Source organism: Somniosus microcephalus, chromosome 13 (genome assembly GCF_052327205.1).
Source record: "Somniosus microcephalus isolate GS21.2 chromosome 13, FLI_Smic_1.0, whole genome shotgun sequence".
Lineage (NCBI taxonomy): Eukaryota > Metazoa > Chordata > Chondrichthyes > Squaliformes > Somniosidae > Somniosus > Somniosus microcephalus.
Genome location: NC_140999.1, coordinates 1,710,216 through 1,737,648, shown reverse-complemented (window position 1 = coordinate 1,737,648; position 27,433 = coordinate 1,710,216). Strand labels below are relative to the sequence as shown.

At 48.0% G+C, this 27,433-nt stretch overlaps 1 protein-coding gene across 1 annotated transcript in view; it reads left to right on the top strand.

Moving 5' to 3' along the window:
- The first annotated feature begins 12,913 nt into the window (after positions 1-12,913).
- Positions 12,914-27,433, top strand: part of LOC147107952 (proteinase-activated receptor 3-like) — a 32,028-nt gene continuing 17,508 nt past the window's right edge. Inside the window, exon 1 of the mRNA XM_086004322.1 lies at positions 12,914-13,340. Coding sequence (XP_085860448.1) covers positions 13,121-13,340 — 220 coding nt within the window. The 5' untranslated portion in view covers positions 12,914-13,120. The remainder of the gene's footprint in view (positions 13,341-27,433) is intronic.

The window sequence follows — 27,433 nt, the reverse complement described above, 5'->3', positions numbered from 1 at the left end:
ACCAATTTCACGGCCATGCTGTCCGGCGCTGATAGTGTGGCAGGTGCCGGGCCCCTGGTGAAGTTTCTCCTCTGCAGCTCGGGCATTGGGCACAATCTTTATAGAATTCACATCGTGAAGCTCCCGGGGCGGTATTCCTCCCACTGAGAGCACAGTGTGGGAATCCGGGAACGGCGGTCAGTGGGTCTCTTGAATTTTGTGTTTATTAAAATCAATGGATTAAATCCTGTGCGGCCCACTGACCTCTGCGGCCAAATATATGGTATACATGCCCAGCGGGCAAAACTCTGAAATGCAAACTCAGAAAATTACCCTTACATGTAAAAAGGTCAGTTCTGTAAACGGTGGGCACGATTTTAGAGCGATCTGGTGAAAGGCATGAATCCTGGGACACAAAGGCCTAGAAATTCATTATAGCCACTTTTGGGGCGGTAAAGTCGTGCGGCCGCTAAAGTTTGCGCCCGGCGCAAATTCGAGGCCACTTCGCCGATATTCATTAGCTTCGCCCTAAGAGTTTGCTCGAGCGCTAAAACTGGCGATGCATGGCTGTCTTTAGGCGCTAAGCCGGCAGCCCGGGCGCTAACACCGGAAGGTGGGCGCAGGGCAGGTGCGGCGAGCTGCTGATTGACGGCAGACACTCTGGCTCCGGTGAGCTCTTAAAGGGGGAGGGTGGATTTGTTTGTTTGAAAGGCCGAGACTGCTGTATTTGTGTTGTTGGGGAGGGCTTCTCTCCATCAGTTTGTTATGTGGTACCTCCTCCTCCTCCTCCTCCTCCCCCCCTCCTCCTCCTCCCCCCTCCTCCTCCTCCTCCTCCTCCATCATCACCATCTTTGTCTCTCACAAAGTGTTGCAAAACGGCTGCCTTTTCTACTGCAGGAGTGCCCTTTAATTTGCGCTCCCCGCGGCCCGCCTCAGCTGTGTACCGTTCCACTTCACAGTCGTTAGGGCCGCCAGGCGCACAATGGGGCGGCGCAAGTGAAGTTCCGGTTCCGGGCGCACAAAGGGCGTTGCACGACGAAATGACGTCATGATCTGCGCGTGCAGCTGAGCGCGCGCAAAGACTTTGCGCCGGCGCTAAATGTCTACTGAAGTTGGGGCGAGGCGCAGATCGCGCTGCGCCCGGGCGCTAAGCGCCTAGCGCTCGAGATCTGCTCCTCCTAAGGCGTTAACGGCTGGCGCAGCCAACTGAATTTCTAGGCCAAAGAGTTAATGTAAAATAACAACAGAAACGCTGGAAACACTCGGCAGGTCAGGCAGCATCCGTGGAGAGAGAAACAGAGTTAACGTTTCAGGTCGAAGACCTTTCGTTCTCCACCGATGCTGCCTAGCCTGCTGAGCTTTTCCAGCGTTTTCTGTTATTTCAGATTTCCAACATCCGCAGTATTTTGCTATTGGAAGATCTAATATAGCTGTGCAAGGATGGTGCAATAAGGGCACAGGACTATGTGGGGGTCACAGAGTTGCAGATTAGCTGGAGGTTCTGAATACCGGAGATGGGAGGTCAGTGAGGTCGACAGGGAAATGGTCCAGGGGTGGAGGACGGTCCTCTTGGTGAGAGACCAGATGTGTGGTTGAACTCTCAGCTTAAGGTTGGAAGGTTGGTGCAGTCAAAGTAAGAGGCACTTGGGTTCCAGCAAGACCAAGAGGATAGAGTCGGTTTCGAGTTGTAGGAAACAACTCCAGTTCACCTGAATCTCCAGTGTGAGTCCCAGGTTGCAGTAAACAGGGTTAGAGGCAAAGCTTATCCTGGTTATCAACTTTATCTCTTTTAATATCATAGGCAAGAAAAGTTGGTTCGGTAGACCATGCCCAAATTTATAGAAGGGGCAGAAAATTGCCCAGATCTCCTCCACATGTGAGTCACGTTTGGCCTTCAGTTGTCCAGGCACAGGACACAGGGCTGGACCTATTGTTCCCGCTCCATTGATCAAATGCCAATAAAGATGGGAGCCTGGGTTCAGCATTACATCTCTGGGACCTGGGCTCAAGTCTGGCCATGGTTGATCAGTGATGGTTTCCTCTGCTGACTGGCTGTAAGAGTGTTACACGGAGCGAGGTTGACTAGTTTCCAAACTACAAGCCGGTCCCTCTTGCAGTGCTATTTGGCACTAAGTTGACAATCTCGCCAAAAAAGCCACAAGTTGGAAAGGCAGATGGAAAAATGTTGCACTGGTGCTCTGAGGATGGGGTTAAGGGAATGCATTAGTGCAATGTAACGGTAGCTGTTCTCTGCATTTAACCCATGCAGTGCCTGATGTGAGAGCGTTTGACACTGACACTGGTTCAGGGAATTCCCTCGGAAGCTCGCTCCCAATTGGCTGCCGTAACTTCGGCGGAAAGTCGGAGGAAATCCTCCCACTAACATCCCTCACCTTGATAAGCAGAGATTTCATAAATGTTAAGACAAAACATTGAAGATGGAGCAGAAAAAGACAAGTGTCATCCTGTCTTGGCTTTGCTAAATTGGCTCTCTCCAAGCTGTCCTCATGATTAGAAGAGAATGAAGTGAAAAAGAGAGAATTCAATCTCAGATGAAAAGAAAACAAGAAAGGATTTCAGAGTCATCACCAATCTGCAGAGTGGGACGAACGTGCTGGAGACCTCGGCAGGTAACTTCAAGGTACCATCCATGTTATAATGGCTTATGTGACCTGGTGTTAACCTCTCTAAAAATGGCAAAAGATAGCATGAGGCCAGTCTCACCAGGCACTGCACCGCCCTGCCAGAGCTGGGGATGTCAGGGTTACAACACAGGTGAATAGAATGATCAGCTTATTTAGATCTGGGAGAAGTAACAGATGTCCCTTCATGTGGTGGAGCAGGCTTGAGGGGCTGAATGGCCGACTCCTGTGGAGAATTGGTCCAACCTATGGGGGAGGTTGTGTTTAAGAGGGAACGACTGCACTGGACAGGATATGAAGGCTACTTAATGCAGCTCTGCTGTTCCAGCTTCACTCAAGGATGTTCCCAATGGGCAGGAGTCTAATCTAAAACAGGCTTCATGTACATGGCCCAGCTGAAGAATAATACTTCACATTGAGCAGAGTCAAAGGCATCAAAGGGGTGGGTTTGCTTGTAATTAAAAATAAATTAAGAAATATTTCAGCCTGGAACAATTGAGGCGGCTCTGGTGATATAGAGAAAGGAATTCTTGGGAAAGATATAGGACACAGGGAAGAATGATCATTCTAAGAGTGCTGACTGTCCCATTAACTGCAAACCTGCTGAATAGCTTGCGTGACTGTGAGATCATTACTTTTGAATATGAGCTGCAGATTCTGACTAACCGGCACTCTTATACACCTGCAGCTGGGATTGGTCCATTTAAAAGGGAAGGTGTTTTTAACAGTCAGCGGCAGTGATACTTTCTCCCTTGGTAAAATAATTGAATATTCAGAAAAATCGAAGTTGCTTGTCACAGGCCATAACAGCAGAGAAACCAGTGCAACAGAAGTAAAGAGCCAGACATCACCTGCACACCATAAGGTTTTCCCTTTCTAACCATGACTTGAATTCCTCATTGTTATCGATTAACCGGTGTCCTGATAGCCAAGGCCTCGGGCACCAATGGAAATAGCAGGAGATCGAAATGCTGAAGAGGCTTTATTACCTGTCGCGGGACAGACACAGAACACGCTCGGAAACATCAGCAGCAGGAGCATTGCCCTCAAAGGTTAGAACTCCATTTGATCAAAGTATTTTTTTCCATCTAGGAAAAGAAAGACTTGCATTTCTATAGCGCCTTTCACGACCTCAGGATGTCCCAAAGCGCTTTACAGCCATTGAAGTACTTTTTGAAGAGTAGTCACTGTTGTAATGTAGGAAACGCGGCAGCCAATTTGCGCACAGCAAGCTCCCACAAACAGCAATGAAATAATGACCAGAAAATGTGTTTGTTGATGGATAAATAATGACCATTAGAACTCCCCCGCCCTTCTTTGAAATAGTGTCATGGGTTCTTTTACGTCCATCTGAGATTGCAGATGGGGCCTCGTTTTAACGTCTCATCCGAAAGATGGCACCTCCGACAGTGCAGCGCAACCTCAGTACTGTCCCTCCGACAGTGCAGCGCAACCTCAGTACTGCCCCTCCGACAGTGCAGCGCTCCCTCAGTACTGCCCCTCCGACAGTGCAGCGCTCCCTCAGTACTGCACTGGAGTGTCAGCATAGATTTTTGTGCTCATTGAAACTTATAAAATTCTGACAGGACTGGACAGACTAGATGCAGGAAGGATGTTCCCGATGGTCGGGGAGTCCGGAACCAGGGGTCACAGTCTAAGGATAAGGGGTAAGCCATTCAGGACAGAGATGAGGAGGAATTTCTTCACCCAGAGAGTGGTGAACCTGTGGAATTCTCTACCACAGAAGGCAGTAGAGGCCAATTCATTAAATATATTCAAGAAGGAGTTGGATATATTTCTTAAGACTAAAGGGATCAAGGGATATGGGGAGAAAGCCAGGGCAGGGTACTGAATTTGGATGATCATAGAGTCATAGGCCTAGAAATTCAGCAAGGCGCTGCCAGCTTTGCGGCCAGTTACCGCCCAAAGAGGGCTTCTGCGCCAATAGAGGAGTTTGCGCTGATATTCAGCGCAGTGGTAATGGCGGCGGTAGCCGTTAGCGCTGCGCCGGCACCGATGACGTCATCGGTGTGCGCAGTGCCCCGGTTCCGCCCCGATACCGGCCCGACCCCCATATTGAGTTGCGGCCGCCTCTTCCACAGCGGCCGCAAACAGCGATCAGAAAACGGGGCCGTACTGTAGCCTTAGTGGGGCGCTTTAAGGTGGAGGTACAGCCGGACGCTTTTTTGGCGGCCGCCTGCCCGCACCTCCTTCCCCGGCCTCCTCCACCTGCCCCCCCCCGCGGCATTGCCGGCTGCTTTCCGCGAACCCGGCACTTCTCCTTGGTGCCGGGCTCATTTTCCGGCACTATCCAGCGGTGATCTCCCCGTTGCAGGCACCTCCCCCTTAAGAGAAGGAGGAGGCCTGCAGTACCGCAGCCTGCCGCTCCGCAGCGGGTGGCACAGCGGCGCCTCGAGCACTGAAATTCAGTTTCAGCGCCCCAAGCGGGGGCGGGCACACCCTGGAATAGCGCTCGGTTCCGACTTGGGGCGCAAAAACTGAATATCTGACGGTCGCAACTGGCTCCGCGCTCAGCGCTAACTTTTGGGCGCACGCCAGCTGGCGGGCCCAAAGTGAATTTCTAGGCCATAGAGTCATAGAGTTATACAGCACAGAAAGAGGCCCTTCGGCCCATCGTGTCTGCGCCGTCCATCAAGCCCTGTCCAATCGAATCCCATTTTCCAGCATTTGGTCCATAGCCTTGTATGCAATGGCATTTCAAGTGCTCATCCAAATGCTTCTTGAATGTTGTGAGGGTTCCTGCCTCTACCACCCTTTCAGGCAGTGAGTTCCAGACTCCAACCACCCTCTGGTTGAAAAAGTTCCTCCTCAAATCCCCTCTAAACCTCCTGCCCCTTACCTTGAATCTATGCCCCCTTGTTATTGACCCCCCTACTAAGGGGAAAAGTTCCTCTTTATCTACCCTATCTATGCCCCTCATCATTTTGTACACCTCAATCAGGTCCCCCCTCAGCCTTCTTTGCTCCAAGGAAAACAACCCCAGCCTGTTTAGTCTTTCTTCATAACTGAGGCACTCCATCCCAGGTAACATCCTGGTGAATCTTCTCTGCACCCTCTCCAAAGCAATCACATCCTTCCTATAGTGAGGCGACCAGAACTGCACACAGTACTCCAGCTGTGGCCTTACCAGCGTTTTGTACAGCTCCATCATAACCTCCCTGCTCTTATATTCTATGCCTCGGCTAATGAAGGCAAGTATCCCATATGCCTTTTTAACCACCTTATCTACCTGTTCCGCTGCCTTCAGGGATCTATGTACATGTACACCAAGATCCCTCTGACCCTCTGTACTTCCTAGGGTCCTACCACTCATTGTGTATTCCCTTGCCTTATTTGTCCATCCAAAATGCATCACCTCGCACTTTTCAGGGTTAAATTCCATTTGCCACTTTTCCGCCCATCTGACCAACCCGTTTATATCGTCCTGTAGCCTGAGGCTTTCCTCCTCGCAATTTACCACCCCACCAATTTTCGTGTCATCTGCGAACTTACTGATCATACCTTTTACATTCTCATCCAAATCATTTATGTAGATCACAAACAGCAAGGGTCCCTGAGGTACCCCACTGGACACAGGCTTCCAGTCACAAAAGCAACCTTCGACCATCACCCTCTGCCTCCTGCCACTCAGCCAGTTTAGGATCCAACGTGCCAAGGCACCCTGGATCCCATGGGCTCTTACCTTCTTGACCAGTCTCCTATGCGGGACTTTGTCAAAAGCCTTACTGAAGTCCATGTATACCACATCCACAGCATTTCCCTCATCCACACACCTAGTCACCCCCTCAAAAAATTCAATCAGATTGGTCAGACATGATTTACCCTTGACAAAGCCATGCTGACTATCCCCGATTAATCCTTGCCTCTCCAAGTGGAGACTAATTTTGTCCCTCAGAATTTTTTCCAATAATTTCCCTACCACAGATGTTAGGCTCACTGGCCTGTAATTCCCTGGTTTATCCCTGCTACCCTTCTTGAATAATGGTACTACATTAGCTGTTCTCCAGTCCTCTGGTACATCCCCTGTGGCCAGAGAGGTTCTGAAAATTTGTGTCAGAGTCCCTGCAATCTCCTCCTTTGCCTCACACAGCAGCCTGGATACATCTCGTCCGGGCCTGGGGATTTATCCACTTTTTGGCCTGCTAAAACCGCTAGTACCTCCTCCCTCTCGATGCTAATATGTTCAAGTATATCACAGTCCCCTTGCCCGATTTCTATGTCTACATCGTCTTTCTCCATAGTGAACACAGATGCAAAAAATTCATTTAAAACCCCGCCTACATCATCTGGCTCTACACACAGATTGCCACTTTGGTCCCTAATGGGCCCTACCCTTTCCCTGGTTATCCTCTTGCCCTTAATATACTTATAAAACATCTTAGGATTTTCCTTTATTTTGCTCGCCAGTGTTATTTCATGGCCCCTCCTCGCTCTCCTAATTTCTTTTTTAAGTATGCCCCTGCACTTTTTATACTCCTCTAGGGCTTCTTCCGTCTTTAGTCTTTTGTAACTGCCAAAAGCCCCCCTTTTTTTCCTAATGCATTTTTGTATATCTCTTGTCATCCAAGGTTCCCTTTGCTTGTTGGTCCCACCCTTGACCTTTACAGGAACATGTTGGCGTTGTACTCTCTCTATTTCCCTTCTGAAAGTCTCCCACTGTCTTGATGTGGATTTTCCTATAAGTAGCTGCTCCCAGTCCACTTTGGCCAGATCCTGCCTTATCATATTAAGATCGGCCTTCCCCCAATTTAGAACCCTTATTTCCGGGCCGTCTTTGTCTTTTTCCATGACCACCTTAAATCTCACCGAATTATGGTCACTATCGCCAAAATGCTCTCCTACTGACACTTCCACCACTTGCCCGGCTACATTCCCCAGAATTAGGTCCAGTATCGCCCCCTCTCTTGTAGGACTTTCTTGTATGCTATGGCATTTCAAGTGCTCATCCAAATGCTTCTTAAATGCTGTGAGGGTTCCTGCCTCCACAACCCTTTCAGGCAGTGAGTTCCAGACTCCAACCACCCTCTGGGTGAAAAAGTTCTTTCTCAAATCCCCTCTAAACCTCCTGCCCTTTACCTTGAATCTATGCCCCCTAGTTATTGACCCTTCTACTAAGGGAAAAAGCTCCTCAGTGTCCATCCTATCTATGCCCCTCATAATTTTGTACACCTCAATCATGTCCCCCCTCAGCCTCCTCTGCTCCAAGGAAAACAAACCCAATCTGCCCAGTCTCTCTTCATAGCTGAAGCGCTCCATCCCTGGTAACATCCTGGTGAATCTCCTCTGCACCCTCTCCAAAGCGTTCACATCCTTCCTGTAGTGTGGCGACCAGAACTGCACACAGTATTCCAGCTGTGGCCTAACCAGTGTTTTATACAGCTCCATCATAACCTCCTTGCTCTTATATTCAATGCCTCGGCTAATGAAGGCAAGTATCCCATATGCCTTTTTTACCACCTTATCCACCTGTTCCGCCGCCTTCAGGGATCTGTGTACTTGCACACCCAGATCCCTCTGACCCTCCGTCTTGCCTAGGGTCTTACCATTCATTGTGTATTCCCTTGCCTTGTTAGTCCCCCCAAAGTGCATCACCTCGCACTTTTCTGGGTTAAATTCAATTTGCCACTGTTCCGCCCATCTGACCAACCCATCTATATCGTCCTGCAGACTGAGGCTACCCTCCTCGCTATTTACCACCATACCAATTTTTGTATCATCCGCGAACTTACTGATCATACCTTTTACATTCATATCCAAGTCATTAATGTAGACCACAAACAGCAAGGGACCCAGCACCGATCCCTGTTGTACCCCACTGGCCACAGGCTTCCAGTCACAAAAACAACCTTCGACCATCACCCTCTGCCTTCTGCCACTAAGCCAGTTTTGTATCCAATGTGCCAAGGCACCCTGGATTCCATGGGCTCTTACCTTCTTGACCAGTCTCCTGTGCGGGACTTTATCGAAGGCCTTACTGAAATCCATGTATACCACATCCACTGCGTTACCCTCATCCACACACCTAGTCACCCCCTCAAAAAATTCAATCAAATTAGTCAGACATGATCCCCTTGACAAAGCCATGTTGACTATCCCTGATTAATCCTTGCCTCTCCAAGTGGAGACAAATTTTGTCCCTCAGAATTTTTTCCAATAATTTTCCTACCACTGATGTTAGGCTCACTGGCCTGTAGTTCCCCGGTTTTTCCCTACTTCCCTTCTTGAATAATGGTACTACATTAGCGGTTCTCCAGCCCTCTGGCACATCCCCTGTGGCCAGAGAGGTCCTGAATATATGTGTTAGAGCCCCCGCAATCTCTTCCTTTGCCTCACACAGCAGCCTGGGATACATTTCGTCCGGGCCTGGGGATTTATCCATTTTTAGGCCAGCTAAAACCGCCAATACCTCCTCCCTCTCGATGTTAATATGTTCGAGCATATCACAGTCCCCCCGCCCTATTTCTATGTCTACATCGTCCTTCTCCATAGTGAAAACAGATGCAAAAAATTCATTTAGAACCCCTCCTACATCTTCCGGCTCCACACACAGATTGCCACTTTTGTCCCTAATGGGCCCTATTTTTTCCCTAGTTATCCTCTTACCCTTAATATACTTATAAAACATCTTAGGATTTTCCTTTATTTTGTTCGCCAGTGTTATTTCATGGCCCCTCCTTGATCTCCTAATTTCTTTTTTAAGTATCCCCCTGCACTTTTTGTACTCCTCTAGGGCTTCCTCCGTCTTTAGCCTTTTGTATCTGCCAAAAGCCCTCCTTTTTTTCCTAATCCATTCTCGTATATCCCCTGACATCCAAGGTTCCCTGTGGTTTTTGGAACCACCCTTGACCTTTACGGGAACATGTTGCCATTGTATGATCTCAATCTCCCTTCTGAAAGCCTCCCATTGCTCCGATGCGGATTTTCCTACAAGTAGCTGATCCCAGTCCATTTTGGCCAGATCCTGCCTTATCCTATTAAAATCGGCCTTCCTCCAATTTAGACCCTTTATTTCCGGCCCATCCCTGTCCTTTTCCATGACCACCTTAAATCTCACCATATTATGGTCACTGTCACCAAAGTGCTCACCTACTAGCACTTTTTCCACTTGGCCGGCCACATTCCCTAGAATTAGGTCCAGTACCGCCCCCTCTCTTGTAGGACTTTCTACATGCTGGCTCAAAAAGCTCTCCTGGATGCACTTTAAGAATTCTACACCCTCTGAGCCTTTCACATTCTGACTATCCCAGTTAATATTGGGGAAGTTGAAATCCCCCATTATTATTACCCTATTATTTGCACATTTCTCTGAGATTTGCCTACATATCTGTTCCTCTATCTCCCCCTGACTGTTTGGAGGCCTATAGTACACTCCCAGCAAAGTGCTTGCCCCCTTTTTGTTTTTAAGCTCCACCCATATGGCCTCATTAGAGGAACCTGCTAATATATCATCCCTCCTTACTGCAGTAATTGACTCCTTAATTAATATTGCGACACCCCCTCCTCTTATACCTCCCCCTCTGTCTCGCCTGAAGATTCTGTACCCCGGAATATTGAGCTGCCAGTCTTGCCCCTCCCTCAACCATGTCTCCGTGATAGCAACAATATCGTACTCCCATGTGTTCAACAACAACTTCAGTTCATCCACCTTATTTGCAAGACTCCTTGCATTAAAATAAATGCCTTCCAGCCTTGCTATATTCCCTTTTGCCTTCACATATTTGCTCTGCCTTCCCAGCTGACTTGTTTTTTCCTCCGTATTTGGCTGTAAATCACTCCCTACTATAGCTCCACTCTGTATCCCATCCCCCTGCCAAGTTAGTTTAAACCCCCCCCAACAGTGCTAGCAAACCTCCCCGCAAGGATGTTGGTCCCCCTCTGGTTCAGGTGTAAACCATCCGACTTGTACAAGTCCCACCTTTCCCAGAAGCAGGCCCAGTGATCCAGGAAACTAAAGCCCTCCCTCCTGCGCCATCCCTTTAGCCACGCATTCATCTGTTCTATCTTCCTATTCCTGTACTCACTAGCACGTGGCACCGGGAGTAATCCAGAGATTACAACCTTTGAGGTCCTGCTCTTTAATCTTCTACCTAGCGATGATTGCATTGAATGGCGGAGCAGGCTCGAGGGGCCGAATGGCCTACTCCTGCTCCTATCTTCTATGTTTCAAGTCTCTGGAGTGGGACTTGAACCCACAGCCTTCTGACTCAGAGGTGAGAGAGTGACTCACTGTGCTAGAGCTGACACTGAAAGATTACAGTACCGAGGAATTGTATTTTTAACTTGAGTACATGACATGCAAGTGTCCACTTCTGAGAAACAGCAAGCTCATACAAATGTAAAAGAGAGTGCACAGGAAATTTGTGTAAAGAGATAAGATATTCTCGTAGTACCGCAGAGCAAGGAGGGCGACACCCTTCAGCCACAGAATATGAACTGCTGGTTTCTTCCAGTGAAAGGGTAAAATTGTGTGTTTTCCTTAATTTAATTAACAGCACCACAGCTGCGCAACGAAATAAACAGTTTGTTCAATTGTACATATATTATCATCCAACAACAGTCTATTAATATCGGGGAGGAGGAAGCGGTGAGAAAATTGGTGGAAAAATTAAAAAGTAAAAAGAAACACGAAGCCTCCATAACTGTGTGCAGAGTCCGAGCCAGGTTCACAAGTCCATCATTTATCAATGGAAAAGATGAAATGAATTCTTCTCAAATCACTTCTAATGGGTCGAAGTTTGCAATTTGCTTTGAGAAATGGCCTGTGACTCTGACCCAACAGCCAGTGAGGAATTTGATTGAAGAGTCACAGAGCCGTGGGAATGTGAACAACAATCCAGTCTCAGATGATTAACTGGATAAATATCTGGCTGGGAACCGGGCTGGAGGTTACAACAACAACACCTTGTATTTATATAGCACCTTTAACGTAGTAAAACGTCACAAGGCGCTGCACAGGAGTATTTTAAGACATAAAATTGACACCGAGCCACATAAGGATAAATTAGGGCAGGTGACCAAAAGTTTGGTCAAAGAGGTCGGTTTAAAGGAGTGTTTTAAAGGAGGAAAGAGAGGTAGCGAGGCGGAGAGGTTTAGGGAGGGAATTCCAGAGCTCGGGCCCAGGCAACAGAAGGCACGGCCACCAATGGTGGAGCGATTATAATCAGGGATGCTCAAGAGGGCAGAATTAGAGGAGCGCAGATATCTCGGGGGGGTTGTGGGGCTGGGGGAGATTATAGAGATAGGGAGGGGGGGTGAGGCCATGGAGGGATTTGAAAACAAGGATGAGAATTTTAAAATCGAGGCGTTGCTGGACCGGGAGCCAATGTGGGTCAGCGAGCACAGGGGGTGATGGGTGAACGGGACTTGGTGCGAGTTAGGACACGGGCAGCCGAGCTTTGGATGACCTCAGGTTTACGTAGGCGCAAGCGGAGGCAGAACGAAAGGGTCCCGGTGCGATGGGATGGGGGAGGTTGGCTGGAGGGGAGGAGGCCATGGTTGAATAGTGGAGGTGTGAAGATGGACGAATATTCTGGGGTTGTGGTTGATTCCCTTTGGGGTCAGGGTTTTTTTATGCTCAAGAGATTCAGTGGGTGGAGCGGAGCCCATGACAGGGGTCGTGGCTCACGGCCCACGAATGGAGCTGGTGTGTTGGATCAAACAGTCGTTTCTCATCCCGTGCTTTCTACGGTTACTCCCAGATAATCTGCGTTTGGTTTACAGAATACAATGTTAGAAAGTAATATCAAATGTAAACAGAAATATAGCTGAGTGTCCTGAGAGCAGCGAGCCTCCCAGCAGGGGTAACAGAGGGCAGTGATTGTCCCAGCAGGGGTATCAGAGGGCGGTGATTCTCCCAGCAGGGGTAACAGAGGGCGGTGAGCCTCCCAGCAGGGGTAACAGAGGGCGGTGATTCTCCCAGCAGGGGAACCAGAGGGTGGTAATTATCCCAGCAGGCAGATTGCCCGAAATGTCCCTCATTCTTTGAGTAAATAAATTTGTCCCAATATAAATTAGAAGAAAATAAACTCAAAATGCCGGAAATCCTGTTTTAGTTTCAATTCTTCCCACTATCTGTTTGAAGGTTAGTTGGGTTTAAGCAGGGGCCCACTGATCAAACCCCACAAATTCCTCCATCTGGGGGAAATAAATTATGCAATTGGGGTTCTAGAACCGCTGCCCTTCAGATATTGCTGTGGGTCTCGGGGCAGCCGGGAATGAGGAATATTTCTCAGACGATGATTCTCTACTTGTGCTCCTAACACTGTCGGCCACACGGGACACCTGTGCTGTGAGTTCTGCAATGGGACAGAGAGAGCGAGAGAAAGAAAAAGTAGGAATTTTCCTCCAATATTTCAATTATAGGACATTTTTTAGAAAAAATGTTTACAGCTTTAGCCCTTTTTGTTTAACGGTTTAATCTAACTTATTAAAATCCTCTCCGGAATCCAGGACCCAAAACGTCACCAAGTTGGCCTGTGATGTTTACACAGGCTGCTGATCTCAGTAGAAAAACATTGATATCCATCTGCAGTCCGCTTCTTCCCATGTTCTTTCACAGCCTCCAGCCTCGACACTCGGCTCGGAAACATTGCTGTCTTTGCAGCTCACAGGACAAGTGCCCCGAAATGGGTTGTAATCTGCTGCTGGTTGTGCTGCTCTGGAGTCGGGCAGCAGGTTGCACAACTCCAGACTATGATGGTAAGAGTTTTCCCTTTTAATTCCTGTCAATATCAGACACGGCAGGGCAGAGTTGGTGCAGCTTTCTGCTGATGTTTTATGCGTCCCGGGAATGTCGAGAGGAATGTCGGTCTGAAATGTGCTTACACTCTCAGTAAATGTGTCTCGCACAACATCTGCGAGTTCTATAGAGGTCCTCAGACACACACAGACACAGGCATCTCAGACACACACAGACACAGGCATCTCAGCATCTCAGCACGGCCAGTGAGGGGTGGTGATAGACAAAGAGAGAGGCTTTTAGAAAACTTCTGAAATCAGGTAGGGAGGTGGCCCAGGCCGAGGGATTTAGGGAGGGGGCTCCACAGGGTGCGTGGGGGGGGGGGGGGAGTGTTGTGGGGGGGAGTGTTGTGTTGTGGGGGTGTTGGGGGGGGGAGTGTTGAGGGGGTGGGGTGTGTGTTGGGGGTTGGGGAGAGTGTTGGGGGTTGGGGGGGGGGGGTTGTTCCAGGTGTGTGTATTGGTGGTTGTCATGAAATAACATTGGGCGGCCAGCTGGTGGCGCCGTCCAAGGAGTATAAATACTCGGGCGTGGGCCCAGCTTGCTCAGGATGTTTCTGTAACCAGGAACTAGTGATGTAACTAGAAATCTCATGGTTGTGAAACAGTTGATTAAAGCCTTGTTTTATACTCAAACCAAGCGCTCAGTAGTCTTTTTACATCGGGGGGGGGGCGTGTTGGGGGTGTGTGTTGGGGGTGGGGGGGTATATTCGGGGGGGGCATATTTGGGGTTGGGGGGGTGTTCCGGGGGTATGTGTTGGGGGTATGTGTTGGGGGTGGGGGGGTATATTCAGGGGGTATATTCGGGGGTGGGGGGGTGTTCCGGGGGGTGTGTTTGGGGTGGGGGGGCTATATTCGGGGGGTATATTCGGGGGTGGGGGGGTGTTCCGGGGGGTGTGTTGGGAGTGTGTGTTGGGGGTGGGGGGGCTATATTCGGGGGGGTATATTCGGGGGTGGGGGGGTGCTCCGGGGGGGTGTTCCGGGGGGGGCTGTTGGGGGGTGTGGGGGTATATTCGGGGGGGGGTATATTCGGGGGGGGGGTATATTCGGGGGGGTATGTTCGGGGGGTGCGGTGGAGTCTCAGAAACAGCATTGCTACCATTGGTGTCTGAGGAATGGAGATTTGGAGTGTGATGTACGACTGCGTGGACTGAGGCCATGAGGGGATTTGAAAGCGAGGACAGGATATTATAATCAGTATTTGGAGAGGAGTCGGTGGGGTTTGAGGAGGGCTGGGTGATGGGAGTGCCGCACTGTGTGGCGGTGAGCAGGCTGGAAATGGTGCAGTGAATGAGTTGCAGTTTGTGGAAGGTGGATCGGGGAGGCTGTTCAGGGAGAGGATTTTGAAACATTACACAATGAGGGAGAGAGGAAGGGGCAGTGGAAAAGAAAAGAGAGTAAAAGAAGGCAGCCTGAAAATACCGTATGAACAGCAAAGTTTTCAAATATTTTAGGATAATTCTGAAAGTGCTGAGACACTGGAAACTGGTGTTGGGAATCACGGTTTTATTTCCATTGATCCCAATGTCAGCTTTACACCCGAGTGGCAAGTTGAAAATCTGCTCCAAAATATTCTCTGTGGAAAAGAACAAACTTTGAATACCGGGGAATAGAAGTTAAAATGTATCTGGAACTAAACCCCAACAAGGAATAGCACCATCTGGCAAGGGGGGGATCTAGAGGAGAAAGAAATTACTAGGTTAAAAGTTAGAACAGTAACCGAGTTGTGGAGTAAGTTACCAGCAAGGCCACTGAATGGGTCACAGAAACAGGAACAACAAACAACTAGATATCATCCTAAAAAGATATGGGAATGGGGGATATCATGAGAAGGAGGTTTGAGATCTATCAGAAAGACACGGGCGAGTTGACTTTAATTGCTTACTGCTGTTCTCAACAACGTTTCTGCCCTTAAGGCAATGTTTAATATTCAGCAACATTCAGTGTGTGCTGCACTGCCATTCACTTATTGCCACGTTTAAGGTTTCACCAGAGCCTGAATGTGAAGAATCCTGAGGCCTGTCCAGTCCACAGATCCCTAGGAGCTAGTGGACAGAACATAAGACAGGTACCAAAATGTAACCAAAAAGGCCAGTGGAATGTCGGACTTTATTTCGAGGGGGCTGGGACATGAGGAAGTGAAGCTTCAGCTGTACCGAGCTCTGGTCAGACCCCCTCTGGACACTGGGTTCAGGTCTGGGCCCCGCCCCTCAGGGAGGATATCTCGGCCTCGGAGGGAGGGCAGCGCAGATTCACCAGAATGATACCGGGGCTGAAAGGGTTAAATTATGAGGACAGGTTGCTTAAACTTGGCTCTTATTCCCATGAGTTTAGAAGATTGAGGGGATGATCCAATTGTCATGTTTACACTGATAAAAGGATTTGATCAGGTAGATAGAGAGAAACTATTCCCTCTGTTGGGGCGAGACCAGAACAAGGGCGGCTGATCTTAACCCCGGGCCCGGCCGTTCCGGAGTGAAATTAAGAAGCATTTTTTACTCACGGCGGGGGGGGGGTGGAAATCTGCAACACTCTCCCCCAAAAGGCTATGGATGCCGGGGATCAATTGGAGCTTTCAGCATTGAGATCAATAGAATGTTGTTGGTTCAGGGGGTCAGGGGGTCAGGGGATAGGGGATAGGGAGAAACTGCGGGTTAATGGAGTGGAGGTGCAGATCAGCCGTGATCTAACTGGAAAGGCGGAACAGGCTCGAGGGGCTGAATGGCCTCCTACTCTTCCTATGTTTCAATTCATAAAGAATTATGAGGCGAAGTTTTGTGCATTGGTGTGAGTCAAATGTAAATGGTTAAGAATTGGTGCAAATTTCGTCCGAATGCTAATGTCTCCCATTTTCCAGGAACAGACTAGTTGCATAATTACCGGTACTGACACTGACCGGTAATGGCACTGACCGGTACTGGCACTGACCGGTACAGACACTGACTGATACAGACATTGACCGATACAGACACTGACCAGTACTGGCACTGACCGGTACTGACCAGTACAGACACTGACCGGTACTGACACTGACTGATACAGACATTGACCGATACAGACACTGACCAGTACTGGTACTGACCGGTACTGACCAGTACAGACACTGACCGGTACTGACACTGACTGATACAGACATTGACCGATACAGACACTGACCGGTACTGGCACTGACCGGTACTGACACTGACCGGTACAGACACTGACCGGTACAGACACTGACCGATACAGACACTGATCGGTACTGGTACTGACCAGTACAGACATTGACCGATACAGACACTGACCGGTACTGGCACTGACCGGTACTGACACTGACCGGTACAGACACTGACCGGTACAGACACTGACCGGTACAGACACTGACCGATACAGACACTGACCGGTACTGGTACTGACCAGTACAGACATTGACCGATACAGACACTGACCGGTACAGACAGTGACCGATACAGACACTGACTGATACAAACATTGACCGATACAGACACTGACCAGTACAGACACTGACTGATACAGACACTGACCAGTATTGACACTGACCAATACAGACACTGACCGGTACAGATACTGACTGATACAGACACTGACCAGTATTGACACTGACCAGTACAGACAGTGACCGATACAGACATTGACCGGTACAGACACTGACACTGACCAATACAGACACCGACCAATACAGACACTGACCGGTACAGATACTGACTGATACAGACACTGACCAGTATTGACACTGACCAGTACTGGCAGTGACCGGTACAGACATTGACCGGTACAGACACTGACACTGACCAATACAGACACTGACCAATACAGACACTGACTGATACAGACACTGACCAGTATTGACACTGACCAGTACAGACAGTGACCGGTACAGACATTGACCGGTACAGACACTGACACTGACCAATACAGACACCGACCAATACAGACACTGACCAATACAGATACTGACTGATACAGACACTGACCAGTACTGGCACTGACCGGTCCAGGGGATTTATCAGCTTTCAGTCCCATTAATTTCTCCGGTACTATTTTTTACTAATACTAATATCTTTCAGTTCCTCATTCTCGCTAGACCCTTAGTTCTCCACTATTTCCAGAAAGTTTTTTGTGTCTTTTTCCATGAAGACAGACACAAAGTATTTGTTTAATTTCTCTGCCATTTCCTTATTTCCCATTATAATTTCCTGTCTCAGCCTGTAAGGGACCCACATTTACTTTCACTAATCTTTTCCTTTTTACATACCTGAAGAAGGTTTTACAGTCTGTTTTTATGTCTCTCGCTAGTTTTCTCTCATATTCTATTTTTCCTTTTGTCATCAATTTCTTGGTCATCCTTTGCAGAATTCTAAAATACTCCCAATCCTCAGGCTTGCTGCTCTTTTTGGCAACATTATAAACCTCTTCCTTTTATCTAATAATATCTTTAACTTCTCTTGTTAGCCACGGTTGGACCACTTTTCCTGTGGGGTTTTGTGCCTAAAGGAATGTTTATTTGTTGTAAATTATGTATTAATTCTTTAAATGCTAGCCATTGCTCATCCACTGTCATACCTTTTAATGTAGTTTCCCAATCTACCTTAGTCAACTCACCCCTCATACCTTCGTAGTTTGCTTTCTTTAGATTTAAGACACTAGTTTTGAATTTAACTAAGTCACTTTCAAACTCAATATAAATTCTATCATATTATGGTCACTCTTCCCTAAAGGCCCCTTTACTACAAGGTTAGTAATTAACCCTTTCTTGCTGCACAATACTAGATCTAAAATAGCCTGTTCCCTAGTTGATTCCTTAACATACTGATCGAGAAAACTATCTTGCATACATTAGATGAATTGGTCCTCCACACTATTACTGCAAATTAGGTTTGCCCAGTCTATATGTAGATTAAAGTCCCCCATGATTATTGTATTACCCTTGTTACATGTGCCTCTAATTTCCTGATTTATACTCTGCCCTACATTACACCTACTGTTTGGGGGCCTATAAACAACTCCCACCAATGTTTTCTGCCCCTTGCTGTTTCTTAGCTCCACCCAAACTGGCTCCACCCAAACTGATTCTACTTGTTGATTTTCGGAGCTAAGATCCTTTCTCTCTACTGTCTTTACCCCATCCTTTATTCTCAGGGCTACCCCTCCTCCTTTTCCATTTTGCCTATCTCTTCTAAAAGTTAAGTATCCTGGAATATTTAGTTCCCAACCTTGGTCACTTTGCAACCACGTCTCCATTATGGCTATTAGATCAAACCTGTTCATTTCTATCTGCGCTATTAATTCATCTATTTTGTTGTGAATGCTTCGCGCATTGAGTTTTGTGCCTTTTGCTTTGACTTATTTCTATTTTTCCCTGATGTCACCTTAGTCACTGATGCCCTATGACCTTTGTTACTCTCTCTGTCCCTTCCTGACCCACTCTGCTTATTTTTACCCCAAACTCTACTCTGCTCTAGAGCCTCGACATTTCTCTTGCTGCTTTTAAATTTACTCTTTCCTGAATCCTCCCACCCCCCCTTCATTAGTTTAAAGCCCTGTCTACTGCCCTAGATATTCGGTTCGCTAGAACACTGGTTCCAGCCCAGTTTAAGTGGAGCTCGTCCCAATGGAACAGCTCCCTCTTTCCCCAGTACTGGTGCCAGTGCCCCATGAACTGAAACCCCTTCCTCCCACACCACTCTTTGAGCCACGCATTTAAACCTCTAATCTGTTTGGTCCTATGCCAATTTGCACGTGGCTCAGGTAACAATCCAGAGATTATTATCTTTGAGGTTCTGCTTTTTAATTTGGACCCTAGCTCCTCAAACTCCCTCAGCAGAATCTCATTCCTAGTTCCACCTATGCCGTTGGTTCCTACGTGGACCACGACAACTGGATCCTCCCCCTCCCTCTCCAAGTTCTTCTCCAGCTGTGAGGAGATGTCTTTAACCCTGGCACCGAGCAGGCAACATAACCTTCGGAACTCTCGGCCGCGGCTGCAGAGAACAGTATCTAAACCCCTGACTATACTGTCCCTTACCACAACTACATTCCCTTTCACTCCCCCCACTTGAATGGCCTCCTGCACCATGGTGCCATGGTCAGCTTGCTCATCCATCCTGCAGGCTTTTCCCTCATCCACACAGGCAGCAAGAACCTCATACCTGTTGGACAAGGACAAAGGCTGAGTCTCCTCCAGCACTGCACCTGGGGTCCCCTTACCTGCCTGAGTTGCAGTCACAGCCTCCTGTCCCTGACCACTAACCAGACCTGTACCACTGCCTAACCTAAGGGGTGTGACTGCTTCCTGGATCAAAGTGTCCAGGTAACTCTTCCCCATCCCTGATGCCCCACAATGTCTGCACCTCAGACTCCAGCTCAAAAACTCTTAGCTGACGTTCCTCAAGATGCAGGCACTTACTGCACATGTGGTTGTCCAGGATCACACTGCTCTCCACAAACTCCCACATGCTGCAGTTGCGACACACCACCTGCACTGCAATCCCTATATGACCTTGTTTTATTTAATTAGGTAACTTCGTTTGCAGTGTAGTTTCTTGACTACTTACTTGATCTAGATTAAGTTAAGGGTACTGAAATTAAATATCTACCTGTAACACAAAGCACTACAAGTAGTGTCGGCAAAAAGCAACAACTCCTTCCCTCTCTTCTCCAAATTCCCACTCTTTCCAAATTCCCAACTAAAACACTGTTCAAGTCCACTCCGTTTAATCCCGCTCTGTGCAGACCACTCTGTGCTCTACAGAATGTTTACTTTCATACTCTTGGAGCCTCACCCAATTTGCAAGTGATGATTCCGCTCTGCTGCTCCCGGTGATTAGCGTCTGCTCAAGACAAACACTGACCGTTATCTCCCCGGGCAGGCAACTCCTGTTAACTACAGTTTTTATAAAGTTCTATGTTAAAATCAAAATCTTAAACTAAATTTCACTTTTTACAGCTTCTACTTACCCAATACTTACCAGAAATTCCCACTCTTTCCAAATTCCCAACCAAGGCACTCTGTTCAAGTCCACTCCCTTTAATCCCACTCTGTGCTCTGCAGAAATGTTTATGGAATTGTTTTTATCGGCCTGGCATTATTTCTTGCTTTCTTTTTATTCCTGTTTTCACTCGGCGGATCAGGAGGCTTTACAATTTTTTTTGGCAGATCCACATTATTTGGACAATGGGTTTTCCATTGGCAATTCCCCTTCACTTACATTTTCTTTGGAGTAAGAGAGGAGCAGTGGGACAATGCCAGGCGGCACCAGAGGCTGGCGGTGCCTGCCCGCCCACAGATACAGGCAACACACCCAAGCTCCGGGTCGGTACACAGATGCTGCAACTGACACAGAAACATAGAAAAATAGGAGCAGGAGTCGGCCATTCGGCCCTTCGAGCCTGCTCCGCCATTCAATATGATCAAGGCTGATCCTCTATCTCAATATTCCCGCTCTTTCCCCATACCCCTTGATGCCATTTGTGTCTAGAAATCTATCGATCTCCTTCTTAAATATATTCAGTGACTTGGCCTCCACAGCCTTCTGTGGTAGAGAATTCCACAGGTTCACCACCCTCTGAGTGAAGAAATTTCTCCTCATCTCAGTCCTAAATGTCCTACCCTGTATCCTGAGACTGTGACCTCTCGTTCTAGACCCCCCAGCCAGGGGAAACATCCTCCCTGCATCTAATCTGTCTAGCCCTGTCAGAATTTTATACGTTTCAATGAGATCCTCTCTCATTCTTCTAAACTTTTTTAAAATTTGTTTATGGGATCAGGGCATCGCTGGCAATGCCAGCATTTATTGCCCATTCCTAGTTGCCCCTTGAGAAGGTGGTGGTGAGCCACCTTCTTGAACCGCTGCAGTCCGTGTGGTGAAGGTACTCCCACAGTGCTGTTAGGGAGGGAGTTCCAGGATTTTGACCCAGCGACGAAGAAGGATCGGCCGATATACTTCTAAGTCAGGATGGTGTGTGACTTGGAGGGGAACTTGGAGGTGGTGGTGTTCCCATGTGCCTGCTGCCCTTGTCCTTCTAGGTGGAAGAGGTCGCGGGTTTGGGAGGTGCTGCTCTTTCAAAACTGAGATGAGGAGGAACTACTTCACTCAGAGGGGGGTAGGTCCATGGAATATGCTGCCCCAAAAAGCTGTAGAAGCTACATCAATACATAAATTTAAAACAGAAATAGACAGTTTCCTAGAAGTAAAGGGAATTAAGGGTTACGGGGAGCGGGCAGGAATTTGGACATGAGTCTAGGTTCGGATCGGTCATGGCCCTGTGGGTAGCGGAGCGGGCCCAGGGGCCGTGTAGCCTGATCCTGCTCCTATTTTGTGTGTCTAATTCTGTTAGATTCAGGAGATGGTTCTGTGATAGTGGATTGGCGGTTAGGATCAGATCAGCCATGATCTTATTGAATGGCGGAGCAGGCTCGAGGGGCCGATTGGCCTACTCCTGCTCCTATTTCTTATGTTCTTATGTAAGCCTTGGCGAGTTGCTGCAGTGCATCTTGTAGATGGTACACACTGCAGCCATGGTGCGCCGGTGGTGGAGGGAGTGAATGTTTAAGGTGGTGGATGGGGTACCAATCAAGCGGGGCTGCTTTGTCCTGGATGGTGTCGAGCTTCTTGAGTGTTGTTGGAGCTGCACTCATCCAGGCAAGTGGAGAGTATTCCATCACACTCCTTACTTGTGCCTTGTAGTTGGTGGAAAGGCTTTGAGGAGTCAGGAGGTGAGACACTCGCCGCAGAATACCCAGCCTCTGACCTGCTCTTGTTGCCACAGTATTTATGTGGCTGGTCCAGTTAAGTTTCTGGTCAATGGTGACCGATGGTGGGGGATTCAGCGATGGTAATGCCATTGAATGTCAAGGGTAGGTGGTTAGACTCTCACTTGTTGGAGATAGTCATTGCCTGCCACTTCTAGTGCATACAGGCCTAGTCGACCCAATCTCTCCTCATACGACAGTCCTGCCATCCCAGGAATCAGTCTGGTGAACCTTCGCTGCACTCCCTCTATGGCAAGTATATCCTTTCTTAGGTAAGGAGACCAAAACTGCACACAGTACTCCAGGTGTGGTCTCACCAAGGCCCTGTATAACTGTAGTAAGACATCCTTGCTCCTGTACTCAAATCTTCTTGCAATGAAGGCCAACATACCATTTGCCTTCCTAACTGCTTGCTGCACCTGCATGTTTGCTTTCAGTGACTGGTGTACAAGGACACCCAGGTCCCTTTGTACACCAGCATTTCCCAATCTAGCACCATTTAAATAACACTCTGCCTTTCTGTTTTTCTTACCGAAGTGGATAATTTCACATTTATCCACGTTATACTGCATCTGCCATGTATTTGCCCACTCACTCAACTTGTCTAAATCGCCTTGAAGCCTCTTTGCATCCTCCTAACGTGCACCGACACTGTCAAGGGACTTTAACAGCCAGCGGTACCATCTGTTGCAAGGGCACCTGCAGTTAATATGCACCGGGGTAGTGTACTGTGGCAGTAATGGACGAATGTGGCCTCAAATTCGCTTCCTCCTTCCAACCTGCTGCATGCAGTCCTGTGGCAGGCTGACCCTCATCGCTACTCACCCATTTCACCGGCCATCAAGCGGGAGGCTGCCCCGCTCAGCCACATACTCCGCTTCCTGCCTTTGCAGTGACTGTCTCGCCCACTGGGCTTGTTCGGGTATTTTTGTTAACCCGAGGCGGAAATATCATCAGCTTTTGCAGCGATGGCCCGCATTTAGTTCCCACGCGCATCGCTTACCTTTAAGTGGCGCCGACCCTTTACATTTACTCACAACCCGTTTGTGGAGGATTTTCAGGAGCTGTGAACATCGGGCCCGGGTTAGACCGGGAGCTCACCCTCCCTGTGCAAATAAAGCTGACCCGAACGATCAGGTCGGGCCAGGCCACCGGACAGTGGTTATACTGCGCGGCCTGACTGCAACATCTACACCGCTGACCACCTCATCCTTAACAGAGAGGAGATCTTTATCCCATAGTGTGGGCTGGCCATCAATACAGGTGCCAGAAGTGAACGGACTGTGGTGCAAGGACCACACTCTAGAGCACAGCGAATGAGAACGACGCGTGGGATCTTCCCCGACAGCTGCCTTCATGTTGCATCTCCTCTGTGTCATGGCCGGAATCCCACAAACTCAAGGACCTGCGACCAGGAAAAGCTTGCGGTGCAGACGGCATCCTAAGCAAGATGATTAAACACAGGGACGATAAAATGAAATTGGCTATACTGAAACTCTTCAACTTGGTTCTGAGTGTCGGTTACATCCCTGATATCTGGAACAAAGGACTCATAACGCCCATATACAAAAGTGGAGACAAAGTTGACCCAAATAACTATCGAGGCATCTGTGTAAACAGTAACCTGGGGAAGGTTTTCTGTAGTATCATAAACAAAAGACTTATAAACTTCCTTGAGGAGCACAATGTCTTGAGTAAAAGCCAAATTGGATTCCTACCAAACTATAGAACATCAGATCATATCTTCACTCTGCAGACCCTAATTGACAAACATGTTCAACAAAACAAAAGCAAAATTTTTGCCTGCTTTATAGATTTCCAGAAGGCTTTCGATTCCATCTGGCACGACAATCTATTCTTGAAACTTATTGAAAGTGGTGTAGGGGGGAAAACATATGATGTAATTAAATCAATGTATACAAACAATAAATGTGCAGTTAAAATTGGAGACAAACAAACAAAATACTTCCCACAGGGGCGTGGTGTGACACAGGGCTCGCCCATCTCACCGACACTCTTTAATATTTGCATAAATGAATTGGCAAAACTACTTGAACAATCTACAGCACCCGGCCTCACCCTATGTGAATCCAAGGTTAAATTCCTCCTCTATGCAGATGACCTGGTTCTGCTGTCACCAACTAAGGAGGGTCTACAGCAGAACCTGGATCTGCTAGAGTCATTCTGTCAGACCTGGGCCCTGACAATAAACCCCCAAAAAACCAAAGTCCTTGTGTTCCAGCAAAGATCCAGACATCAGGGACCCAGAATAAATTTCACACTAGGAACAACTAAAATTGAACAAACCACTAACTACACATACTTGGGCTTAAAAATCAGCTCTACGGGAAATTTTCATCTGGCTGTGAATGAACTGAAAGAGAAAGCAAGAAGGGCTTTCTATGCCATTAAAAAATCAATCCAAATAGAAATCCCAATTAGCATTTGGCTCAAAATTTTTAAATCAGTAATTGAACCAATTGCACTCGATGGCAGTGAGGTGTGGGGACCGCTAACACAACAAGAATTTGCAAAATGGGACAAACACCCAATTGAGATCCTACATGCAGAATTCTGTAAAAGTATCCTCCGGACTCAAAGGAAAACCATAAACAATGCATGCAGGGCAGAACTAGGCCAATATCCATTAATAATTACTATCCAAAAAAGAGCCACCAAATTTTGGAAACACCTAAAAATGAGCAACCCCCACTGCTATCATTACGAAGCCCTGAAATGCCAAGAGATGACCATAAAGAAGAATACCCTCAGTCAACTAGTCCTGGGACTCAGTGAAGTAACTACTAACACTACTAACAATAACCAGCCCCAGGACAGTGACATCGTAGCACAGAGAATTCGACCCAACACAATGGTCACTAAGCAAAAGGAAAAATATCTGTCATATTGGGCAGAAACAACAAAAACCCAAAACAAACTCAATTGCTACTTGGCCCTAAACAGACAATACAACATGGCTGAATACCTGACCATGGTAAAGGATAGCAAACTGAGAAAAACCTTGACAATGTACAGACTTAGTGAACATAGCCTGGCCATCGAAAAAGGCAGACACAGACAGACCCGGCTGCCAAGAGAGGACAGGATATGCTCTCACTGCAGTCAGGGAGTGGTGGAGCCAGAGATGCACTTCCTCACAGCTTATGGAAAATATCAGGGCATCAGGGAGAATTTCTACCCAAAATTCACAAAAATATGCCCTAAATTCAGAAATTTGAATGACGACCAAAAACTCCCATACCTACTAGGGGAACAGAGAAATTGTGTAACCTTAGCGGCACACTATGTTACAGCTTGCCATAAACAGAGGGACAACCATTAAACCTAAGAAAAGAGTATATACAAACTATACGAATGTATATTTATACACTCAGGGATATATCTGTTTATACACTGTATGGATAGATCTGCGTTTAGGTGTTCAACCATAAATGTTTTTTGATGCTTTGGCAACATAAGATGTACCTTATCATGCCAATAAAGCGATTTGAATTGAATTGAATAGAATTGAAATGTCACTCGCTCCAGAGAGAGCACATCAGTGAAAAGAGAACTTGTTAATTATATGGTGGCAGCAAGAGGCACGATTTCACCCTCCCCTCTTTCATAAATAACTCGTGCAATTGGACTGGGAAGAGATTTCCTAGAGTGGAAAGAGGATCAGGTTCACTTTCAAAGACAACTTTGGGAGAAAGTCTTGGTGCTGACCCATGGACTGACCTTTCTTGGTGCTGACCCACAGACTGACCTTTCTTGGTGCTGACCCTTGGCCTGACCTTTCTTGGTGCTGACCCTTGGACTGACCTTTCTTGGTGCTGACCCTTGGCCTGACCTTTCTTGGTGCTGACCCTTTGCCTGACCTTTCTTGGTGCTGACCCTTGGCCTGACCTTTCTTGGTGCTGACCCTTGGCCTGACCTTTCTTGGTGCTGACCCTTGGCCTGACCTTTCTTGGTGCTGACCCTTCGCCTGACCTTTCTTGGTGCTGACCCTTGGCCTGACCTTTCTTGGTGCTGACCCATGGCCTGACCTTTCTTGGTGCTGACCCTTGGCCTGACCTTTCTTGGTGCTGACCCTTGGACTGACCTTTCTTGGTGCTGACCCTTGGCCTGACCTTTCTTGGTGCTGACCCATGGCCTGACCTTTCTTGGTGCTGACCCTTGGCCTGACCTTTCTTGGTGCTGACCCATGGACTGACCTTTCTTGCTGACCCATGGACTGACCTTTCTTGGTGCTGACCCTTGGCCTGACCTTTCTTGGTGCTGACCCATGGCCTGACCTTTCTTGGTGCTGACCAATGGACTGACATTTCTTGGTGCTGACCCATGGACTGACCTTTCTTGCTGACCCATGGACTGACCTTTCTTGCTGACCCATGGACTGACCTTTCTTGGTGCTGACCCATGGACTGACCTTTCTTGGTGCTGACCCATGGACTGACCTTTCTTGGTGCTGACCCATGGACTGACCTTTCTTGGTGCTGACCCTTGGACTGACCTTTCTTGGTGCTGACCCTTGGCCTGACCTTTCTTGGTGCTGACCCATGGCCTGACCTTTCTTGGTGCTGACCCATGGACTGACCTTTCTTGGTGCTGACCCTTGGCCTGACCTTTCTTGGTGCTGACCCATGGACTGACCTTTCTTGGTGCTGACCCATGGCCTGACCTTTCTTGGTGCTGACCCATTGACTGACCTTTCTTGGTGCTGACCCATTGACTGACCTTTCTTGGTGCTGACCCTTGGCCTGACCTTTCTTGGTGCTGACCCATGGACTGACCTTTCTTGGTGCTGACCCATGGACTGACCTTTCTTGCTGACCCATGGACTGACCTTTCTTGCTGACCCATGGACTGACCTTTCTTGCTGACCCATGGACTGACCTTTCTTGGTGCTGACCCATGGACTGACCTTTCTTGCTGACCCATGGACTGACCTTTCTTGCTGACCCATGGACTGACCTTTCTTGCTGACCCTGAGACTGACCTTTCTTGGTGCTGACCCATGGATTGGTAATGTTCAGCTATTCCAATACTCCAAAGACATTTGTTTAAAATCCCCGAATATGACCGGGAATGTAAGGGTTAGGCTCGAATCTAACATGTGGCTTGTCACAAAGAGCAAGCTTTGATCACGACGATTGTGTTTACAGGGATCCTGGAGTAGCTGGCATGCAGGAAATTGCAATTACAGCCCCTTCCTTCCTGTGATTTGACTGGAAATTGTGAAACTCTGTTTTGTATAAATTTTCCAGAAAATTATGAGTCACCAAAATGGAAGCTCCCTGAG